Source organism: Misgurnus anguillicaudatus, chromosome 7 (assembly GCF_027580225.2).
Source record: "Misgurnus anguillicaudatus chromosome 7, ASM2758022v2, whole genome shotgun sequence".
Lineage (NCBI taxonomy): Eukaryota > Metazoa > Chordata > Actinopteri > Cypriniformes > Cobitidae > Misgurnus > Misgurnus anguillicaudatus.
Window position 1 is genome coordinate 41,102,893 of NC_073343.2, and position 14,968 is coordinate 41,117,860.

The 14,968-nt window shown below is 39.9% G+C and overlaps 1 protein-coding gene and 35 non-coding genes across 38 annotated transcripts in view; 1 reads left to right on the forward strand and 35 right to left on the reverse strand.

The window, feature by feature from the left end:
• Window positions 1-14,968, forward strand: part of kif26ba (kinesin family member 26Ba) — a 146,213-nt gene that overhangs the window by 72,568 nt on the left and 58,677 nt on the right. The window contains exon 1 of one of the 3 annotated variants that reach the window (XM_055171859.2): window positions 3,010-3,520. The exons of the other annotated variants lie outside the window; for them this stretch is intronic. Within the exon in view, the coding sequence (XP_055027834.2) occupies window positions 3,510-3,520 (11 nt within the window). The 5' untranslated portion in view covers window positions 3,010-3,509. Of the gene's footprint in view, window positions 1-3,009; window positions 3,521-14,968 lie in introns of those variants that run through there. 3 annotated transcript variants of the gene reach the window in all.
• On the reverse strand, window positions 8,577-8,659 carry trnal-uaa (transfer RNA leucine (anticodon UAA)). The gene has a single exon. It is a non-coding gene; the product is annotated as a tRNA-Leu (tRNA).
• Window positions 8,761-8,843, reverse strand: trnal-uaa (transfer RNA leucine (anticodon UAA)). Its single transcript has one exon. It is a non-coding gene; the product is annotated as a tRNA-Leu (tRNA).
• Window positions 8,945-9,027, reverse strand: trnal-uaa (transfer RNA leucine (anticodon UAA)). The gene has a single exon. It is a non-coding gene; the product is annotated as a tRNA-Leu (tRNA).
• Window positions 9,129-9,211, reverse strand: trnal-uaa (transfer RNA leucine (anticodon UAA)). The gene has a single exon. It is a non-coding gene; the product is annotated as a tRNA-Leu (tRNA).
• On the reverse strand, window positions 9,313-9,395 carry trnal-uaa (transfer RNA leucine (anticodon UAA)). Its single transcript has one exon. It is a non-coding gene; the product is annotated as a tRNA-Leu (tRNA).
• On the reverse strand, window positions 9,497-9,579 carry trnal-uaa (transfer RNA leucine (anticodon UAA)). The gene has a single exon. It is a non-coding gene; the product is annotated as a tRNA-Leu (tRNA).
• trnal-uaa (transfer RNA leucine (anticodon UAA)) lies at window positions 9,681-9,763 on the reverse strand. The gene has a single exon. It is a non-coding gene; the product is annotated as a tRNA-Leu (tRNA).
• trnal-uaa (transfer RNA leucine (anticodon UAA)) lies at window positions 9,865-9,947 on the reverse strand. Its single transcript has one exon. It is a non-coding gene; the product is annotated as a tRNA-Leu (tRNA).
• Window positions 10,049-10,131, reverse strand: trnal-uaa (transfer RNA leucine (anticodon UAA)). Its single transcript has one exon. It is a non-coding gene; the product is annotated as a tRNA-Leu (tRNA).
• Window positions 10,233-10,315, reverse strand: trnal-uaa (transfer RNA leucine (anticodon UAA)). The gene has a single exon. It is a non-coding gene; the product is annotated as a tRNA-Leu (tRNA).
• On the reverse strand, window positions 10,417-10,499 carry trnal-uaa (transfer RNA leucine (anticodon UAA)). The gene has a single exon. It is a non-coding gene; the product is annotated as a tRNA-Leu (tRNA).
• Window positions 10,601-10,683, reverse strand: trnal-uaa (transfer RNA leucine (anticodon UAA)). Its single transcript has one exon. It is a non-coding gene; the product is annotated as a tRNA-Leu (tRNA).
• On the reverse strand, window positions 10,785-10,867 carry trnal-uaa (transfer RNA leucine (anticodon UAA)). The gene has a single exon. It is a non-coding gene; the product is annotated as a tRNA-Leu (tRNA).
• trnal-uaa (transfer RNA leucine (anticodon UAA)) lies at window positions 10,969-11,051 on the reverse strand. The gene has a single exon. It is a non-coding gene; the product is annotated as a tRNA-Leu (tRNA).
• trnal-uaa (transfer RNA leucine (anticodon UAA)) lies at window positions 11,153-11,235 on the reverse strand. The gene has a single exon. It is a non-coding gene; the product is annotated as a tRNA-Leu (tRNA).
• On the reverse strand, window positions 11,337-11,419 carry trnal-uaa (transfer RNA leucine (anticodon UAA)). The gene has a single exon. It is a non-coding gene; the product is annotated as a tRNA-Leu (tRNA).
• Window positions 11,521-11,603, reverse strand: trnal-uaa (transfer RNA leucine (anticodon UAA)). Its single transcript has one exon. It is a non-coding gene; the product is annotated as a tRNA-Leu (tRNA).
• On the reverse strand, window positions 11,705-11,787 carry trnal-uaa (transfer RNA leucine (anticodon UAA)). Its single transcript has one exon. It is a non-coding gene; the product is annotated as a tRNA-Leu (tRNA).
• trnal-uaa (transfer RNA leucine (anticodon UAA)) lies at window positions 11,889-11,971 on the reverse strand. Its single transcript has one exon. It is a non-coding gene; the product is annotated as a tRNA-Leu (tRNA).
• Window positions 12,073-12,155, reverse strand: trnal-uaa (transfer RNA leucine (anticodon UAA)). Its single transcript has one exon. It is a non-coding gene; the product is annotated as a tRNA-Leu (tRNA).
• trnal-uaa (transfer RNA leucine (anticodon UAA)) lies at window positions 12,257-12,339 on the reverse strand. Its single transcript has one exon. It is a non-coding gene; the product is annotated as a tRNA-Leu (tRNA).
• trnal-uaa (transfer RNA leucine (anticodon UAA)) lies at window positions 12,441-12,523 on the reverse strand. The gene has a single exon. It is a non-coding gene; the product is annotated as a tRNA-Ile (tRNA).
• On the reverse strand, window positions 12,625-12,707 carry trnal-uaa (transfer RNA leucine (anticodon UAA)). The gene has a single exon. It is a non-coding gene; the product is annotated as a tRNA-Leu (tRNA).
• Window positions 12,809-12,891, reverse strand: trnal-uaa (transfer RNA leucine (anticodon UAA)). The gene has a single exon. It is a non-coding gene; the product is annotated as a tRNA-Leu (tRNA).
• On the reverse strand, window positions 12,993-13,075 carry trnal-uaa (transfer RNA leucine (anticodon UAA)). The gene has a single exon. It is a non-coding gene; the product is annotated as a tRNA-Leu (tRNA).
• On the reverse strand, window positions 13,177-13,259 carry trnal-uaa (transfer RNA leucine (anticodon UAA)). The gene has a single exon. It is a non-coding gene; the product is annotated as a tRNA-Leu (tRNA).
• Window positions 13,361-13,443, reverse strand: trnal-uaa (transfer RNA leucine (anticodon UAA)). Its single transcript has one exon. It is a non-coding gene; the product is annotated as a tRNA-Leu (tRNA).
• Window positions 13,545-13,627, reverse strand: trnal-uaa (transfer RNA leucine (anticodon UAA)). The gene has a single exon. It is a non-coding gene; the product is annotated as a tRNA-Leu (tRNA).
• trnal-uaa (transfer RNA leucine (anticodon UAA)) lies at window positions 13,729-13,811 on the reverse strand. The gene has a single exon. It is a non-coding gene; the product is annotated as a tRNA-Leu (tRNA).
• trnal-uaa (transfer RNA leucine (anticodon UAA)) lies at window positions 13,913-13,995 on the reverse strand. The gene has a single exon. It is a non-coding gene; the product is annotated as a tRNA-Leu (tRNA).
• Window positions 14,097-14,179, reverse strand: trnal-uaa (transfer RNA leucine (anticodon UAA)). Its single transcript has one exon. It is a non-coding gene; the product is annotated as a tRNA-Leu (tRNA).
• Window positions 14,281-14,363, reverse strand: trnal-uaa (transfer RNA leucine (anticodon UAA)). Its single transcript has one exon. It is a non-coding gene; the product is annotated as a tRNA-Leu (tRNA).
• On the reverse strand, window positions 14,465-14,547 carry trnal-uaa (transfer RNA leucine (anticodon UAA)). The gene has a single exon. It is a non-coding gene; the product is annotated as a tRNA-Leu (tRNA).
• trnal-uaa (transfer RNA leucine (anticodon UAA)) lies at window positions 14,649-14,731 on the reverse strand. The gene has a single exon. It is a non-coding gene; the product is annotated as a tRNA-Leu (tRNA).
• On the reverse strand, window positions 14,833-14,915 carry trnal-uaa (transfer RNA leucine (anticodon UAA)). Its single transcript has one exon. It is a non-coding gene; the product is annotated as a tRNA-Leu (tRNA).

Consider the following 14,968-nt stretch of genomic DNA (forward strand, 5'->3'; position numbering starts at 1 on the left):
CACTGCTAGTGCAGAGATCAGCTCATTTGCAGTTTAACCTTTTTAACCATCACCCCACCCTATTGAGTTAAGTCTACACTCTTAGAGCTTCCAAACAATATACAGTTTGTCATGATTAGATAAGAATTCATATGCAAACATTGAAGTAAATGTAGGCGTCCTGCTGTGGGACATTGACATTTAGCAGAAAATAAAAGTTTTGAGGCACACTCTCTTCATAAATGAATCAATTACTCTCCATACATAATTTATTTTATAAAACACTGTGGAAATGTCTATTCTGGAGGCTTAGACCTTTCCAGCAATATATAGTTTGTAGTGATAGATAAAAATTTACATCAACAATATTAATGCAAACTTAGGTGTCCCGTATTCGGGACGGCGACGCTTAAAGCGTAACTAAACCCCTGTTCAGAGCCTGACTCCACCCACTGGCAATATTTAAAAAATGCGAGAAAAGTGGGCAGATCCCAACGGAGATAGAGGGGACACACTAAGCTTGTACCAAGTGTGTGGTGAGATCGTAACAAGGGCGTGGTAAGCTTGAACCTGCTTACGTCACGAGTTACTTTTTGGACCCAACATCCAATAGGAAAATTCAACTGCAGTGGCCACCGTTCAACCTGAAGAGGGCAGCACTCAGACGTTTTTACACCATATATTGTAGTATTAAAACACTTTATATCCAAATGTCAAAAACTTACTAAAATCAATTAACAGCACTAAAAAAAGCATCATTCTTACAGACCATTAACCAAAAAAAGTTGGTTTAGGGTTTAGTTACTCTTTAACAGTTTATAGGACACGCCCAAAAACTGCACATTTTTGCTCACACCTACAAAGTGGCAATTTTAACATGTTATAATAAATTATCTGTGGGGTGTTTTGAACTGGAATTGTATGTACTCTGAAGACACCAAAGATTTATTTGACATCTTAAAAAAGTCTTGTGAAATGTCCCCTTTAAATGGTACTGGCCCAGTGACAGCTTGGGACCATTTTTGACCACCTCTTTGTGCTGATTGGTTGAATAACATGACAGTGCTTCTCCCAAACTTCTCTCCAAAACTTCTTTGAAAAACAACATCATGACTTTCTGTTTAGGAACCTTCAGAAATGCATTATTTATCATGTTGGTTTACAGTGATTGTGACATTTTTTTTAAACACTGCTATGGCAAATCTAGAAAAAAGGTAAAAATGCTTGATTGTTAAAATTAGGCTTGGAATAAATCAATATCTCATGGGACTGCTTTGATTAACCTCCCGTTTAATCTTTGTGGGGCGCCTTTAGACACCAAAAGAAATGTTTTTTTATCCCAGTCAATTAACTCATAATGGCTCATTAGGCTTTGTAAATAACTTATGAAATCAAAAAATAAGCTCTTCCCCTATAATAGTATTTTGATAATATTATGCCAGATGTGCCTAGATAGATGTTTGAAGTGTGCATGCCTATATACTTTTTTGGGTAACATTCCCCCTTGAAAATGTCTTTATTTATTTGACCTAGTATAGTGTATATGTGCCTGAACATGCTCCTGTATAGCTCAGTTGTAGAGCATTGCGTTAGCAACGCACAAGATCATGGGTTTAAACCAAGGGAACACTCATAATGATAAAATATAATGCACTGTTAGAAAAAATGGTCCAGAACACTGTATCTGGGGCAGGTCTTCACGGGTCCACTTAGATCTGAAAACCCAAAGTCCTACCTGAGACCAGAGCGGGTTAATTGGCTGGCGGTAGGTTAATTTTCATTGAGCCAGACCTGTCAATCTATTTTGAGTGCACATTTTAGTGGTTAACTTGGTGTCGTCAGATAACAAAGGAAAATAAATGGAGCAGTGGGCTAAATTGGTTGCGGGGCCACCAGGGTATTTTTCTGTCTGACTGGTGCGTGCAAGGCTGCAAACTGCACACACATTGGTGCCATTTACATTAAGGTCCAGTCCAGTTAAAAAAAATGCAACTGGGTGTGAAAAGAGTGCACATTTGTGCCTTAGCGGTACATATCTGTATCTACCCATATGACAGTTTGGGACCATTTTTTTATATTTTTTTCTTACAGTGCAGTTTGTAATGCACTTTTAGTCGCTTTAGATAAGTGCAAAGGGTTTTAAATATTTTTCCTATTCTCTTCTGTAGTTATATTGTGTACTAAGACAGACGAAAAATGAAAAGTTGCGATTTTCTAGGCCGATATCGAAACTCTTTGGTTATTTTTGAGCGTGATGCTAATGGTCTAATCAGATTCAATGGATTATGCTAAGCTATGCTAAAAGTGGTCCCGCCAGACCCGGAGATCGGCTGAATGGTTTCAAAAATGGTAAAAATCAATTGTTTAACAAAAAAGTGGAGTGTCGCTTTAAGATTATTTAAGAAAAAGGAAATAATGGAAATTGGTCAGTGGTTGCTTTTTTCAAAGCTATCTAGAAGAAACAACATGTCCCCCCAATAGTCAGAAATGGCCAAATTGCCCCCTCCAATAATTGATGTTTTTAATATACATATATATTTATAAACCTGAATGTTTTGGTCCCCCCAATGTTCAATGCATGGTTACAACCTTTTTACGAGCATTTTCTTATTGCTCTATTTCTGGAAATGTTTAAGATCCCTTCTTCATTTGCACATATTCAGTTTGGAAAGAGTTTTCTATATGTGTACAGTCCTCCAATCCTTGTTCTCCATAAGAGCACTAAGCAAGCCGATATTTTCCATAAGACATTGCCCGAGTTATGCAGCTTCTCTCGTCAGAACATTGATTGGACCCGTGTTTGATTTCATTTAAATTTATGTAACGTCTGTATGATTTTTGTGCTGCAGTTTGGAAATAGTGAGTGCAGAGGTGCCAGAGCTCTGGGTCCAATTCTGGTACCGTTGGCTGTGCTGTTAAAAAGAAATCCTTGAAGAAGTGTGAAGTACGTTACAGATGGAGAGAGAGTGCGAGAGTTCGAGAGAGAGAAAGTGAGTGAAAGAGAGAGAGAGAGCAAAATTGGTGCAGAGATTGAAAAGTAGACATTATCAGCTGGGTACAGTGCTGCCAATATGAGACATTTATTCCTTGCTTCATGTTTCCGTGTTCTTGGATGCTTTGGCTTTTTTGGCATCTTGACTCTGGACGTCCTCCCTTGGACAACATAATCAATGAGTACAAGCTGAACTGAGACATAGAGGAAAGAAATCGAGATAGAAATGAGAGAGAGAGGGAGATTGGAGACGGGGCGCGTAGGCAGTCAGAAGTGCTCAGGTGTGAGGATTAAGCTGTCGTCTCTCTGCTGAGGAAAGGCTTCTGTCTGCCGTGGATACGCCTGAGGAGGGGCGCTCGGCTTTATCTACCGTTCACAAATAGCACAACACGGAGGACTAATGGATTCCTGATAAGCTGTCAAACTCAGGTTGAACCTATAGGGTCTGCGTGTCGCAGAATACATTGAAGACGGATGCTTGTTTAAGAGCAGAAGGAAGAACTTGGGTTGGACACTTAGGTGTCCTCAGGCCCCTTAAATGATGGAGAGGTGAGAAACAAATCCTGTTTTTCTTTAGCTTCACTGGATAGACATGTCTTGTTAGTAGTGCTTACCAAGGCAAAATCACTTCGATCAAAAACTAACCCAAACAATTGCATTATGGTGTGTAACTTTTGTTTGTATGCAGCATGTCGAGTATTGCAATTAATAATTTATGTTTGGGAAAAACAGGCAACTTAGCCTGTAACCACAGAGCAATATGCAAACAACCTGCATACGTAGCAATGTCCTGACCACCACACTGTCAGTAGCTGGGGATTCATCGAAACGTGAAGCTAAACTTTTCAAAATTCGCAAAAAAAAGAAAAACAAACAAATGCGAAGCAGGTGCATTTTCATCAAGTTGTTCAAGCGAATGACGGTGGTATTGTTAACCTAGTAACCAACAGTAAATAAAACAAGACACACTTAGAAAATGGAGAGATGACTGCATTTAAGTAACGATTTGGCAAGTTATAAATTTACTAGCAGCGCAGCTTGTAATTGCCAAACTGAATGCTATACACAGAAAAAGAAATGCTAAATTTTGGATGCAGGCACTAGCAGCAAGGGCTTTGCGACGATGTTGAGCCCGATATAAAGACAGCGTCAGCTGATACCGCTAGAAAGTCAGTTAAATGTTTGCCATATCAGAAGTTATTCGGCAAATGCATTTCCATCTCCCATTATTCCCATTTAGTCTTTTGCGCAAAAGTCAAAAAACACCTCAAGCGAGCGTAAAAACTTTTTTTGCGAATTAGGGTGTACTCATACTATCCAATCCAAACCGCGCTCGGGTGTGTTTGACCCCCAAAGCCTGGTTCGTTTGATTAGTGTGACCGATGTATACCATGCTCGGGCGCGGATTGGTTAATCGCGCACCTGGCCAGGTTGCAGAGTTGGGCCAGAGCGGGGTTCACTTGGGCTCAGGCACAGAAGGCGCAGGGTGATCGCTAATCACGCCAGAGCACGTTTCAAAAGGAAAGACGTCAATTGCGTGACCACACACCTTCATCTGCCTTCGTAAAACCTTCTGACACACGCAGCGGGTTACGTGAATGTCCAAACTGCACACGTAACAGATCAACTAAGCAATATGATAGGCATGTGAGAGGGCTGTCTGTCATTACACACCAAACGACTACGAATAAAAAAACACAGACTTAACATTACGATGGGTTCCAGTGTTAAGAGAGCGCTCTACTTCCTGCTTTTTAAAACAATCGCATCTTAATGCTGCGTTCACAAAAGACGCGGTAGAGGCGTCAAGCGTGAGTGATTTCAATGTTAAGTCAATGTAAAGACGCGTTGATGCGTGTCTGGAGGTCTCGCGGCGCGAATGAGGCATTTAGCGCGGCACGGTACGGGCAATTCCGCCTCATTTGTGTGTCTAGTTCGCGTGAATGTCGCAAATTGAGCGTTGCTGTGGGAAACGCATGAGTTGAAAAATTTGAACTTTGGCGGAAAACGCACAGCGTTAACCAATCAGGAGCTTGCTCTAGTAGTGATGTGATCACAGGAAGCGATCGGAGTCGCAGAAGCCCCTCCCATGACGCGAATTTCCGTGTGAATGTCTCAATGACTAGAATTTAATGTGCGGCTTTCACACGCGAATGAAGCGAGTACACTCAAAATGTTAAAGTGTCCAACCACGCGCAGTAGACGCAAATTTGACGCCTCAAACGCGTCTGGTGTGAACCCACAGTAATGACAAAAGTGCCCCCGGGCTCGGATCGATAAAAGTACAGTGTGAGTGCATGCTTCTGAGGGGGACAATCGCGCTGCGGCATGGTTTGGTTTGGATAATATGAGTGCGCCCTCAAGGGATTTTTATTCGAACAGTGGTGTGAGGCGGTACCCTTTAAAAAAGTACACTTTTGCTCCTAAAGAGTTTAAAGAGTTAGTATACCTCAGAGGTACATATTGGTGCCAAAGAGTGCATAGTACCTCAAAAGTCCGCATTGCTTCCAAATGTATACATATCTGTACTTAAATTGATCACATTAGGACCTTTTTAAAGGGTACTGCCCCAGTGACAGCTTTTTGACAATTTTTGAATTTTTTTCCTGTCAGTTCACTCGTAACCTTTAGCATCATTATGGCGAGTTTTGCATAGACAAACGGCACTTACATTTTCCTTATTAAATGTAAGTCCAATTATATTTGTGCCTCTGAGCTTTGATAAACGCATTTACATTATATGCACTTATGTCTTCCTGTTTTGTGATTTTTTGAAGATGGTTGAGGAAAGATGTTGTCTGTTTTCCAAGAGTTGAACGTTCTTCTAAGATTCTATTTAAGGAAATCTCATTAACGCCTTTGCAAAATAACACATCCGCATCTCGACTCAGTGTGGTTCAAGCCAATTCAAGCAAAGTGTCCTTCTAATTCTCAGACAATTTCCCAGTCGACGTGATTCGGCTTTTAACATAAAAGACAATTTCATCTTCTTCAGGTCTCTCTGGAGCAGGTAACTATGGTACTTTGTTTATTTATCTAGGACGAGAGAGTTGAATTAGAAGCGCATTGTGGAGATGTCGATTTGTTTGAAAGTTATGAGACTTCGCCTGCCAGCTACAGTTAAAACCAAAAAACCATGGTTACTGTAGTAAAACCATGGTAACCACATAATAACCATGGTTTTGACAATAACCAATCTTTGGCCATTTTCCTTGTCACATACACTGTAGTAAATATATCCAGATGAAACTTGATCACATTTCTGAGATATAGGCTGCTTATTTTGTTGCCGTCTAACATGCTCAGGCTGATGATTTTAAAGGTAACTGCATCTCCATCTCTATACAAACACAGAGTGTTATTATTACTTCCAGCTATATTTCCACCACCTCTTATCTGCCAGAGTGTTTATTATTTTTGTCTCGCTTTTTTCTCACACTAACCACTTTGCTCTGCTACACTGGACAGAAATTTGATCACGCTGCAAAGGAAGCAAAATATTTTCTTTGCTTTATCGAATAGCTGGTCCTCTCTTGTAGCCAGAGGCTGAAAGTGTATTTCTATATTATGTGAAGTGATGTTTGTGCCAGCCAGGAGACCTTGGCTACTTTAAATGCCAGTATAGAAGCTATTTTCTCTTCAGCCTGTATCTTTGGCCTTGAATAGATTTGCACAAGTAGGCCGAAATGAAAGACTCTTGCTTCGCAATGAATGAAAAACTTGCATCTTTTTGGGTGCAGTGGACCTTTGGACATTTAGGTTAAAGTTTGGAGTGTTAAAATGCCATGAACTCTGACCTTCTTTATTCTGAACTGTAATGCATTTAGTAGATGCGTCCCCCCCATTGTTTTGAATGCACTGTATTTAATTGTCCCCCAAATATATATTTTTTTAAATTAATGTTAAGAGAAAAATCTTGAATACTGCCGAGCCTGGGAAGGTGAAGTATCATCCTTGATTCTATCCAGAACAAGTAAAACTTTGATTATTTATCAAAAGGATTGAAATCAGAAGCACAAAATGTATGTAATTGTAATGTAAATGTATTTTTTTTATATTACTACCTCAGACATACATTTAGTCGTAGGCAGAGTTTGGGGGTGGGCAGGGGACACTGCCCCCCCCCAGACCAGAACCTCTAATGACAGCCCAGTCTCACGAAATTTTGTTATATAGTCACGTAATTTTTTGATTTTTTTTTCGTGATATTATCACGAATTTTCGCGTTGTTTCGTGATCGTATAAAGAATTCCTGTTTTTGTGTGATTATCACGTACTGGTTACTCAACTGTCCTATTTTCTTACCATTGTTGCTTCGGTTTAGGGTTAGATTTACATAAAATGACATCCTTACCCAAACCCAACTCTAACGCTAACGCCAGGGGACATATAAAAAAATTTATCAGAAAAAATAGTATAAACCAATATACTGTGACATTCTAATTCAAGCACCAAATCTAAACCAAAGCGACAATGGTTTAAAAATTTGTTATATGATCACGAAAAAACCCGGAAATTTGTGATAATATCACAAAAAATAATCAAAAAAATATGTGACTATATCACAAAACCTCGTGAGACTGGGTAGCTTATGATATTGTTTAAGCTATGAATGAAATAAGAAATATAAGAATGTATATTTTATTTGTCTAATCTTGATACGTAACCTATGTAAATTACATTCTAAAATTGTTTTAATTCATTTAGACCATATTTAAAAAAAAGATGTCGCACTCTCTCGCTAATCTTAAAGTGTTGCAGTACTATACTATTGTAGGTGCTGCCTATATGCATTTTGTATTTATTTACATATTGGTACCAAATGTACCTTAATGGTACACATTAGAAGTCTTTAAAGGGTACCATCACAGTGACAGCTCGGGACCATTTGTGACAATTTTTTTCTAAATGTGTAATTATGACATTCATGAATTTGGATCTAGCTATTCAAGCTAAAATCACATCACAAAGTTTGATACCTCCGGCATTTTAAGGCATAAGCTTGTGTTGGTTTATTTTTGTGTATGTAAATGAATTCTACGCGACTCCATAATGGCATATGCAAATATTTGAAGCTTGGCATTTTCTCAAAACTTACCTCACATTTCTTTACCTATAACTATCATGTCCCTCAGTGATTTTTAGTGGATGTATAACGTTTCCTTAAGTTTAGGTGTCCTTGCAGAGGCTTTCTTCACCCTTGGACAAACATACTGTTTTAATATTCGAGATCTCAGGGTGGTGGTTGAGTTTTTCAGTTTCAGCCTCCAGCACTGGAATCCTGTGAGACTCTAAATGAGGCTCTGGTAAGCATCTGCACAGATATGTTTGGTCAGATCAGCCACATACTCTTCTTCTAAGGGCCAAGAATCTAAGACTCTGTATTAATCAATCGACATTCAAAGCTTCTACAGCAGTTTACAATATCTCTTCAAACACTAATCTATGTGTCCATTGTCCATTGGATCTTAAGTCCAACGCCTTAACCACCTGGCCATCCTGGTCTATTTTCAGCAGTTTTTGACCCGTTTTTTTGTGAAACAAGATTTGTTGATTGTTAGCAGCGTGTTACATTACTAGTTTTCATTTAAAACTCTGTTCCTCATACCAGGAGTGGGGTTTGAACCCACGAGGACATTTGTCCATTGGATCTTAAGTCCAACGCCTTAACCACTCGGCCATCCTGGTCTATTTTCAGCAGTTTTTGACTTATTTTTTTGTGAAACAAGATTTATTGATTGTTAGCAGCGTGTTACATTGCTGGCTTTCATTTAAAATTCTGTTCCTCATACCAGGAGTGGGGTTCGAAACCACGAGGACATTTGTCCATTGGATCTTAAGTCCAACGCCTTAACCACTCGGCCACCCTGGTCTATTTTCAGCAGTTTTTGACTCGTTTTTTTGTGAAACAAGATTTATTGATTGTTAGCAGCGTGTTACATTGCTGGCTTTCATTTAAAATTCTGCTCCTCATACCAGGAGTGGGGTTCGAACCCACGAGGACATTTGTCCATTGGATCTTAAGTCCAACGCCTTAACCACTCGGCCATCTTGGTCTATTTTTAGCAGTTTTTGACCCGTTTTTTTGTGAAACAAGATTTATTGATTGTTAGCAGCGTGTTACATTGCTGGCTTTCATTTAAAATTCTGCTCCTCATACCAGGAGTGGGGTTCGAACCCACAAGGACATTTGTCCATTGGATCTTAAGTCCAACGCCTTAACCACTCGGCCATCCTGGTCTATTTTCAGCAGTTTTTGACTTATTTTTTTGTGAAACAAGATTTATTGATTGTTAGCAGCGTGTTACATTGCTGGTTTTCATTTAAAGTTCTGGTCCTCATACCAGGAGTGGGGTTCGAACCCACGAGGACATTTGTCCATTGGATCTTAAGTCCAACGCCTTAACCACTCGGCCATCCTGGTCTATTTTCAGCAGTTATTGACTTATTTTTTTGTGAAACAAGATTTATTGATTGTTAGCAGCGTGTTACATTGCTGGTTTTCATTTAAAATTCTGTTCCTCATACCAGGAGTGGGGTTCGAAACCACGAGGACATTTGTCCATTGGATCTTAAGTCCAACGCCTTAACCACCTGGCCATCCTGGTCTATTTTCAGCAGTTTTTGACCCGTTTTTTTGTGAAACAAGATTTGTTGATTGTTAGCAGCGTGTTACATTACTAGTTTTCATTTAAAACTCTATTCCTCATACCAGGAGTGGGGTTCGAACCCACGAGGACATTTGTCCATTGGATCTTAAGTCCAACGCCTTAACCACTCGGCCATCCTGGTCTATTTTCAACGGTTTTTGACTCGTTTTTTTGAGAAACAAGATTTATTGATTGTTAGCAGCGTGTTACATTACTGGTTTTCAGTTAAAATTCTGTTCCTCATACCAGGAGTGGGGTTTGAACCCACGAGGACATTTGTCCATTGGATCTTAAGTCCAACGCCTTAACCACTCGGCCATCCTGGTCTATTATCAGCGGTTTTTGACTCGTTTTTTTGTGAAACAAGATTTATTGATTGTTAGCAGCGTGTTACATTACTAGTTTTCATTTAAAACTCTGTTCCTCATACCAGGAGTGGGGTTCGAACCCACAAGGACATTTGTCCATTGGATCTTAAGTCCAACGCCTTAACCACTCGGCCATCTTGGTCTATTTTCAGCAGTTTTTGACCCGTTTTTTTGTGAAACAAGATTTATTGATTGTTAGCAGCGTGTTACATTACTAGTTTTCATTTAAAACTCTGTTCCTCATACCAGGAGTGGGGTTCGAACCCACGAGGACATTTGTCCATTGGATCTTAAGTCCAACGCCTTAACCACTCGGCCATCCTGGTCTATTTTCAGCAGTTTTTGACTTATTTTTTTGTGAAACAAGATTTATTGATTGTTAGCAGCGTGTTACATTGCTGGCTTTCATTTAAAATTCTGTTCCTCATACCAGGAGTGGGGTTCGAAACCACGAGGACATTTGTCCATTGGATCTTAAGTCCAACGCCTTAACCACTCGGCCATCCTGGTCTATTTTCAGCAGTTTTTGACTCGTTTTTTTGTGAAACAAGATTTATTGATTGTTAGCAGCGTGTTACATTGCTGGCTTTCATTTAAAATTCTGCTCCTCATACCAGGAGTGGGGTTCGAACCCACGAGGACATTTGTCCATTGGATCTTAAGTCCAACGCCTTAACCACTCGGCCATCTTGGTCTATTTTTAGCAGTTTTTGACCCGTTTTTTTGTGAAACAAGATTTATTGATTGTTAGCAGCGTGTTACATTGCTGGCTTTCATTTAAAATTCTGCTCCTCATACCAGGAGTGGGGTTCGAACCCACGAGGACATTTGTCCATTGGATCTTAAGTCCAACGCCTTAACCACTCGGCCATCCTGGTCTATTTTCAGCAGTTTTTGACTTATTTTTTTGTGAAACAAGATTTATTGATTGTTAGCAGCGTGTTACATTGCTGGTTTTCATTTAAAGTTCTGGTCCTCATACCAGGAGTGGGGTTCGAACCCACGAGGACATTTGTCCATTGGATCTTAAGTCCAACGCCTTAACCACTCGGCCATCCTGGTCTAGTTTCAGCAGTTTTTGACTTATTTTTTTGTGAAACAAGATTTATTGATTGTTAGCAGCGTGTTACATTGCTGGCTTTCATTTAAAATTCTGCTCCTCATACCAGGAGTGGGGTTCGAACCCACGAGGACACTTGTCCATTGGATCTTAAGTCCAACGCCTTAACCACTCGGCCATCTTGGTCTATTTTTAGCAGTTTTTGACCCGTTTTTTTGTGAAACAAGATTTATTGATTGTTAGCAGCGTGTTACATTGCTGGCTTTCATTTAAAATTCTGCTCCTCATACCAGGAGTGGGGTTCGAACCCACGAGGACATTTGTCCATTGGATCTTAAGTCCAACGCCTTAACCACTCGGCCATCCTGGTCTATTTTCAGCAGTTTTTGACTTATTTTTTTGTGAAACAAGATTTATTGATTGTTAGCAGCGTGTTACATTGCTGGTTTTCATTTAAAGTTCTGGTCCTCATACCAGGAGTGGGGTTCGAACCCACGAGGACATTTGTCCATTGGATCTTAAGTCCAACGCCTTAACCACTCGGCCATCCTGGTCTAGTTTCAGCAGTTTTTGACTTATTTTTTTGTGAAACAAGATTTATTGATTGTTAGCAGCGTGTTACATTGCTGGTTTTCATTTAAAGTTCTGGTCCTCATACCAGGAGTGGGGTTCGAACCCACGAGGACATTTGTCCATTGGATCTTAAGTCCAACGCCTTAACCACTCGGCCATCCTGGTCTATTTTCAGCAGTTATTGACTTATTTTTTTGTGAAACAAGATTTATTGATTGTTAGCAGCGTGTTACATTGCTGGCTTTCATTTAAAAGTCTGGTACTCATACCAGGAGTGGGGTTCGAACCCACGAGGACATTTGTCCATTGGATCTTAAGTCCAACACCTTAACCACTCGGCCATCCTGGTCTATTTTCAGCAGTTTTTGACTCGTATTTTTGTGAAACAAGATTTATTGATTGTTAGCAGCGTGTTACATTACTGGTTTTCAGTTAAAATTCTGTTCCTCATACCAGGAGTGGGGTTCGAACCCACGAGGACATTTGTCCATTGGATCTTAAGTCCAACACCTTAACCACTCGGCCACCCTGGTCTATTTTCAGCAGTTTTTGACCCGTTTTTTTGTGAAACAAGATTTATTGATTGTTAGCAGCGTGTTACATTACTGGTTTTCATTTAAAATTTTGTTCCTCATACCAGGAGTGGGGTTCGAACCCACGAGGATATTTGTCCATTGGATCTTAAGTCCAACGCCTTAACCACTCGGCCATCCTGGTCTATTTTCAGCAGTTTTTCACTCGTTTTTTTGTGAAACAAGATGTATTGATTGTTAGCAGCGTGTTACATAACTGGTTTTCATTTAAAATTCTGTTTCTCATACCAGGAGTGGGGTTCGAACCCACAAGGACATTTGTCCATTGGATCATAAGTCCAACGCCTTAACCACTCGGCCATCCTGGTCTACTTTCAGCAGTTTTTGACTTATTTTTTTGTGAAACAAGATGTATTGATTGTTAGCAGCGTGTTACATAACTGGTTTTCATTTAAAACTCTGGTACTCATACCAGGAGTGGGGTTCGAACCCACGAGGACATTTGTCCATTGGATCTTAAGTCCAACGCCTTAACCACTCGGCCATCCTGGTCTATTTTCAGCAGTTTTTGACTTATTTTTTTGTGAAACAAGATTTATTGATTGTTAGCAGCGTGTTACATTACTAGTTTTCATTTAAAACTCTGTTCCTCATACCAGGAGTGGGGTTCGAACCCACGAGGACATTTGTCCATTGGATCTTAAGTCCAACGCCTTAACCACTCGGCCATCCTGGTCTATTTTCAGCAGTTTTTGACTTATTTTTTTGTGAAACAAGATTTATTGATTGTTAGCAGCGTGTTACATTACTAGTTTTCATTTAAAACTCTGTTCCTCATACCAGGAGTGGGGTTCGAACCCACGAGGACATTTGTCCATTGGATCTTAAGTCCAACGCCTTAACCACTCGGCCATCCTGGTCTATTATCAGCGGTTTTTGACTCGTTTTTTTGTGAAACAAGATTTATTGATTGTTAGCAGCGTGTTACATAACTGGTTTTCATTTAAAATTCTGTTTCTCATACCAGGAGTGGGGTTCGAACCCACAAGGACATTTGTCCATTGGATCTTAAGTCCAACGCCTTAAGCACTCGGCCATCCTGGTCTATTTTCAGCAGTTTTTGACCCGTTTTTTTGTGAAACAAGATTTATTGATTGTTAGCAGCGTGTTACATTACTAGTTTTCATTTAAAACTCTGTTCCTCATACCAGGAGTGGGGTTCGAACCCACGAGGACATTTGTCCATTGGATCTTAAGTCCAACGCCTTAAGCACTCGGCCATCCTGGTCTATTTTCAGCAGTTTTTGACCCGTTTTTTTGTGAAACAAGATTTATTGATTGTTAGCAGCGTGTTACATTACTAGTTTTCATTTAAAACTCTGTTCCTCATACCAGGAGTGGGGTTCGAACCCACGAGGACATTTGTCCATTGGATCTTAAGTCCAACGCCTTAAGCACTCGGCCATCCTGGTCTATTTTCAGCAGTTTTTGACTTATTTTTTTGTGAAACAAGATTTATTGATTGTTAGCAGCGTGTTACATTGCTGGCTTTCATTTAAAATTCTGTTCCTCATAGCAGGAGTGGGGTTCGAAACCACGAGGACATTTGTCCATTGGATCTTAAGTCCAACGCCTTAACCACTCGGCCACCCTGGTCTATTTTCAGCAGTTTTTGACTTATTTTTTTGTGAAACAAGATTTATTGATTGTTAGCAGCGTGTTACATAACTGGTTTTCATTTAAAATTCTGTTTCTCATACCAGGAGTGGGGTTCGAACCCACGAGGACATTTGTCCATTGGATCTTAAGTCCAACGCCTTAACCACTCGGCCATCCTGGTCTATTTTCAGCAGTTTTTGACTTATTTTTTTGTGAAACAAGATTTATTGATTGTTAGCAGTGTGTTACATTGCTGGTTTTCATTTAAAATGCTGCTCCTCATACCAGGAGTGGGGTTCGAACCCACGAGGACATTTGTCCATTGGATCTTAAGTCCAACGCCTTAACCACTCGGCCATCCTGGTCTACTTTCAGCAGTTTTTGACTTATTTTTTTGTGAAACAAGATTTATTGATTGTTAGCAGCGTGTTACATTACTAGTTTTCATTTAAAACTCTGTTCCTCATACCAGGAGTGGGGTTCGAACCCACGAGGACATTTGTCCATTGGATCTTAAGTCCAACGCCTTAACCACTCGGCCATCCTGGTCTATTTTCAGCAGTTTTTGACTTATTTTTTTGTGAAACAAGATTTATTGATTGTTAGCAGTGTGTTACATTGCTGGTTTTCATTTAAAATGCTGCTCCTCATACCAGGAGTGGGGTTCGAACCCACAAGGACATTTGTCCATTGGATCTTAAGTCCAACGCCTTAACCACTCGGCCATCCTGGTCTCCTTTCAGCAGTTTTTGACTTATTTTTTTGTGAAACAAGATTTATTGATTGTTAGCAGCGTGTTACATTACTAGTTTTCATTTAAAACTCTGTTCCTCATACCAGGAGTGGGGTTCGAACCCACGAGGACATTTGTCCATTGGATCTTAAGTCCAACGCCTTAACCACTCGGCCATCCTAGTCTATTTTCAGCAGTTTTTGACTTATTTTTTTGTGAAACAAGATTTATTGATTGTTAGCAGCGTGTTACATTACTAGTTTTCATTTAAAACTCTGTTCCTCATACCAGGAGTGGGGTTCGAACCCACGAGGACATTTGTCCATTGGATCTTAAGTCCAACGCCTTAACCACTCGGCCATCCTGGTCTATTATCAGCGGTTTTTGACTCGTTTTTTTGTGAAACAAGATTTATTGATTG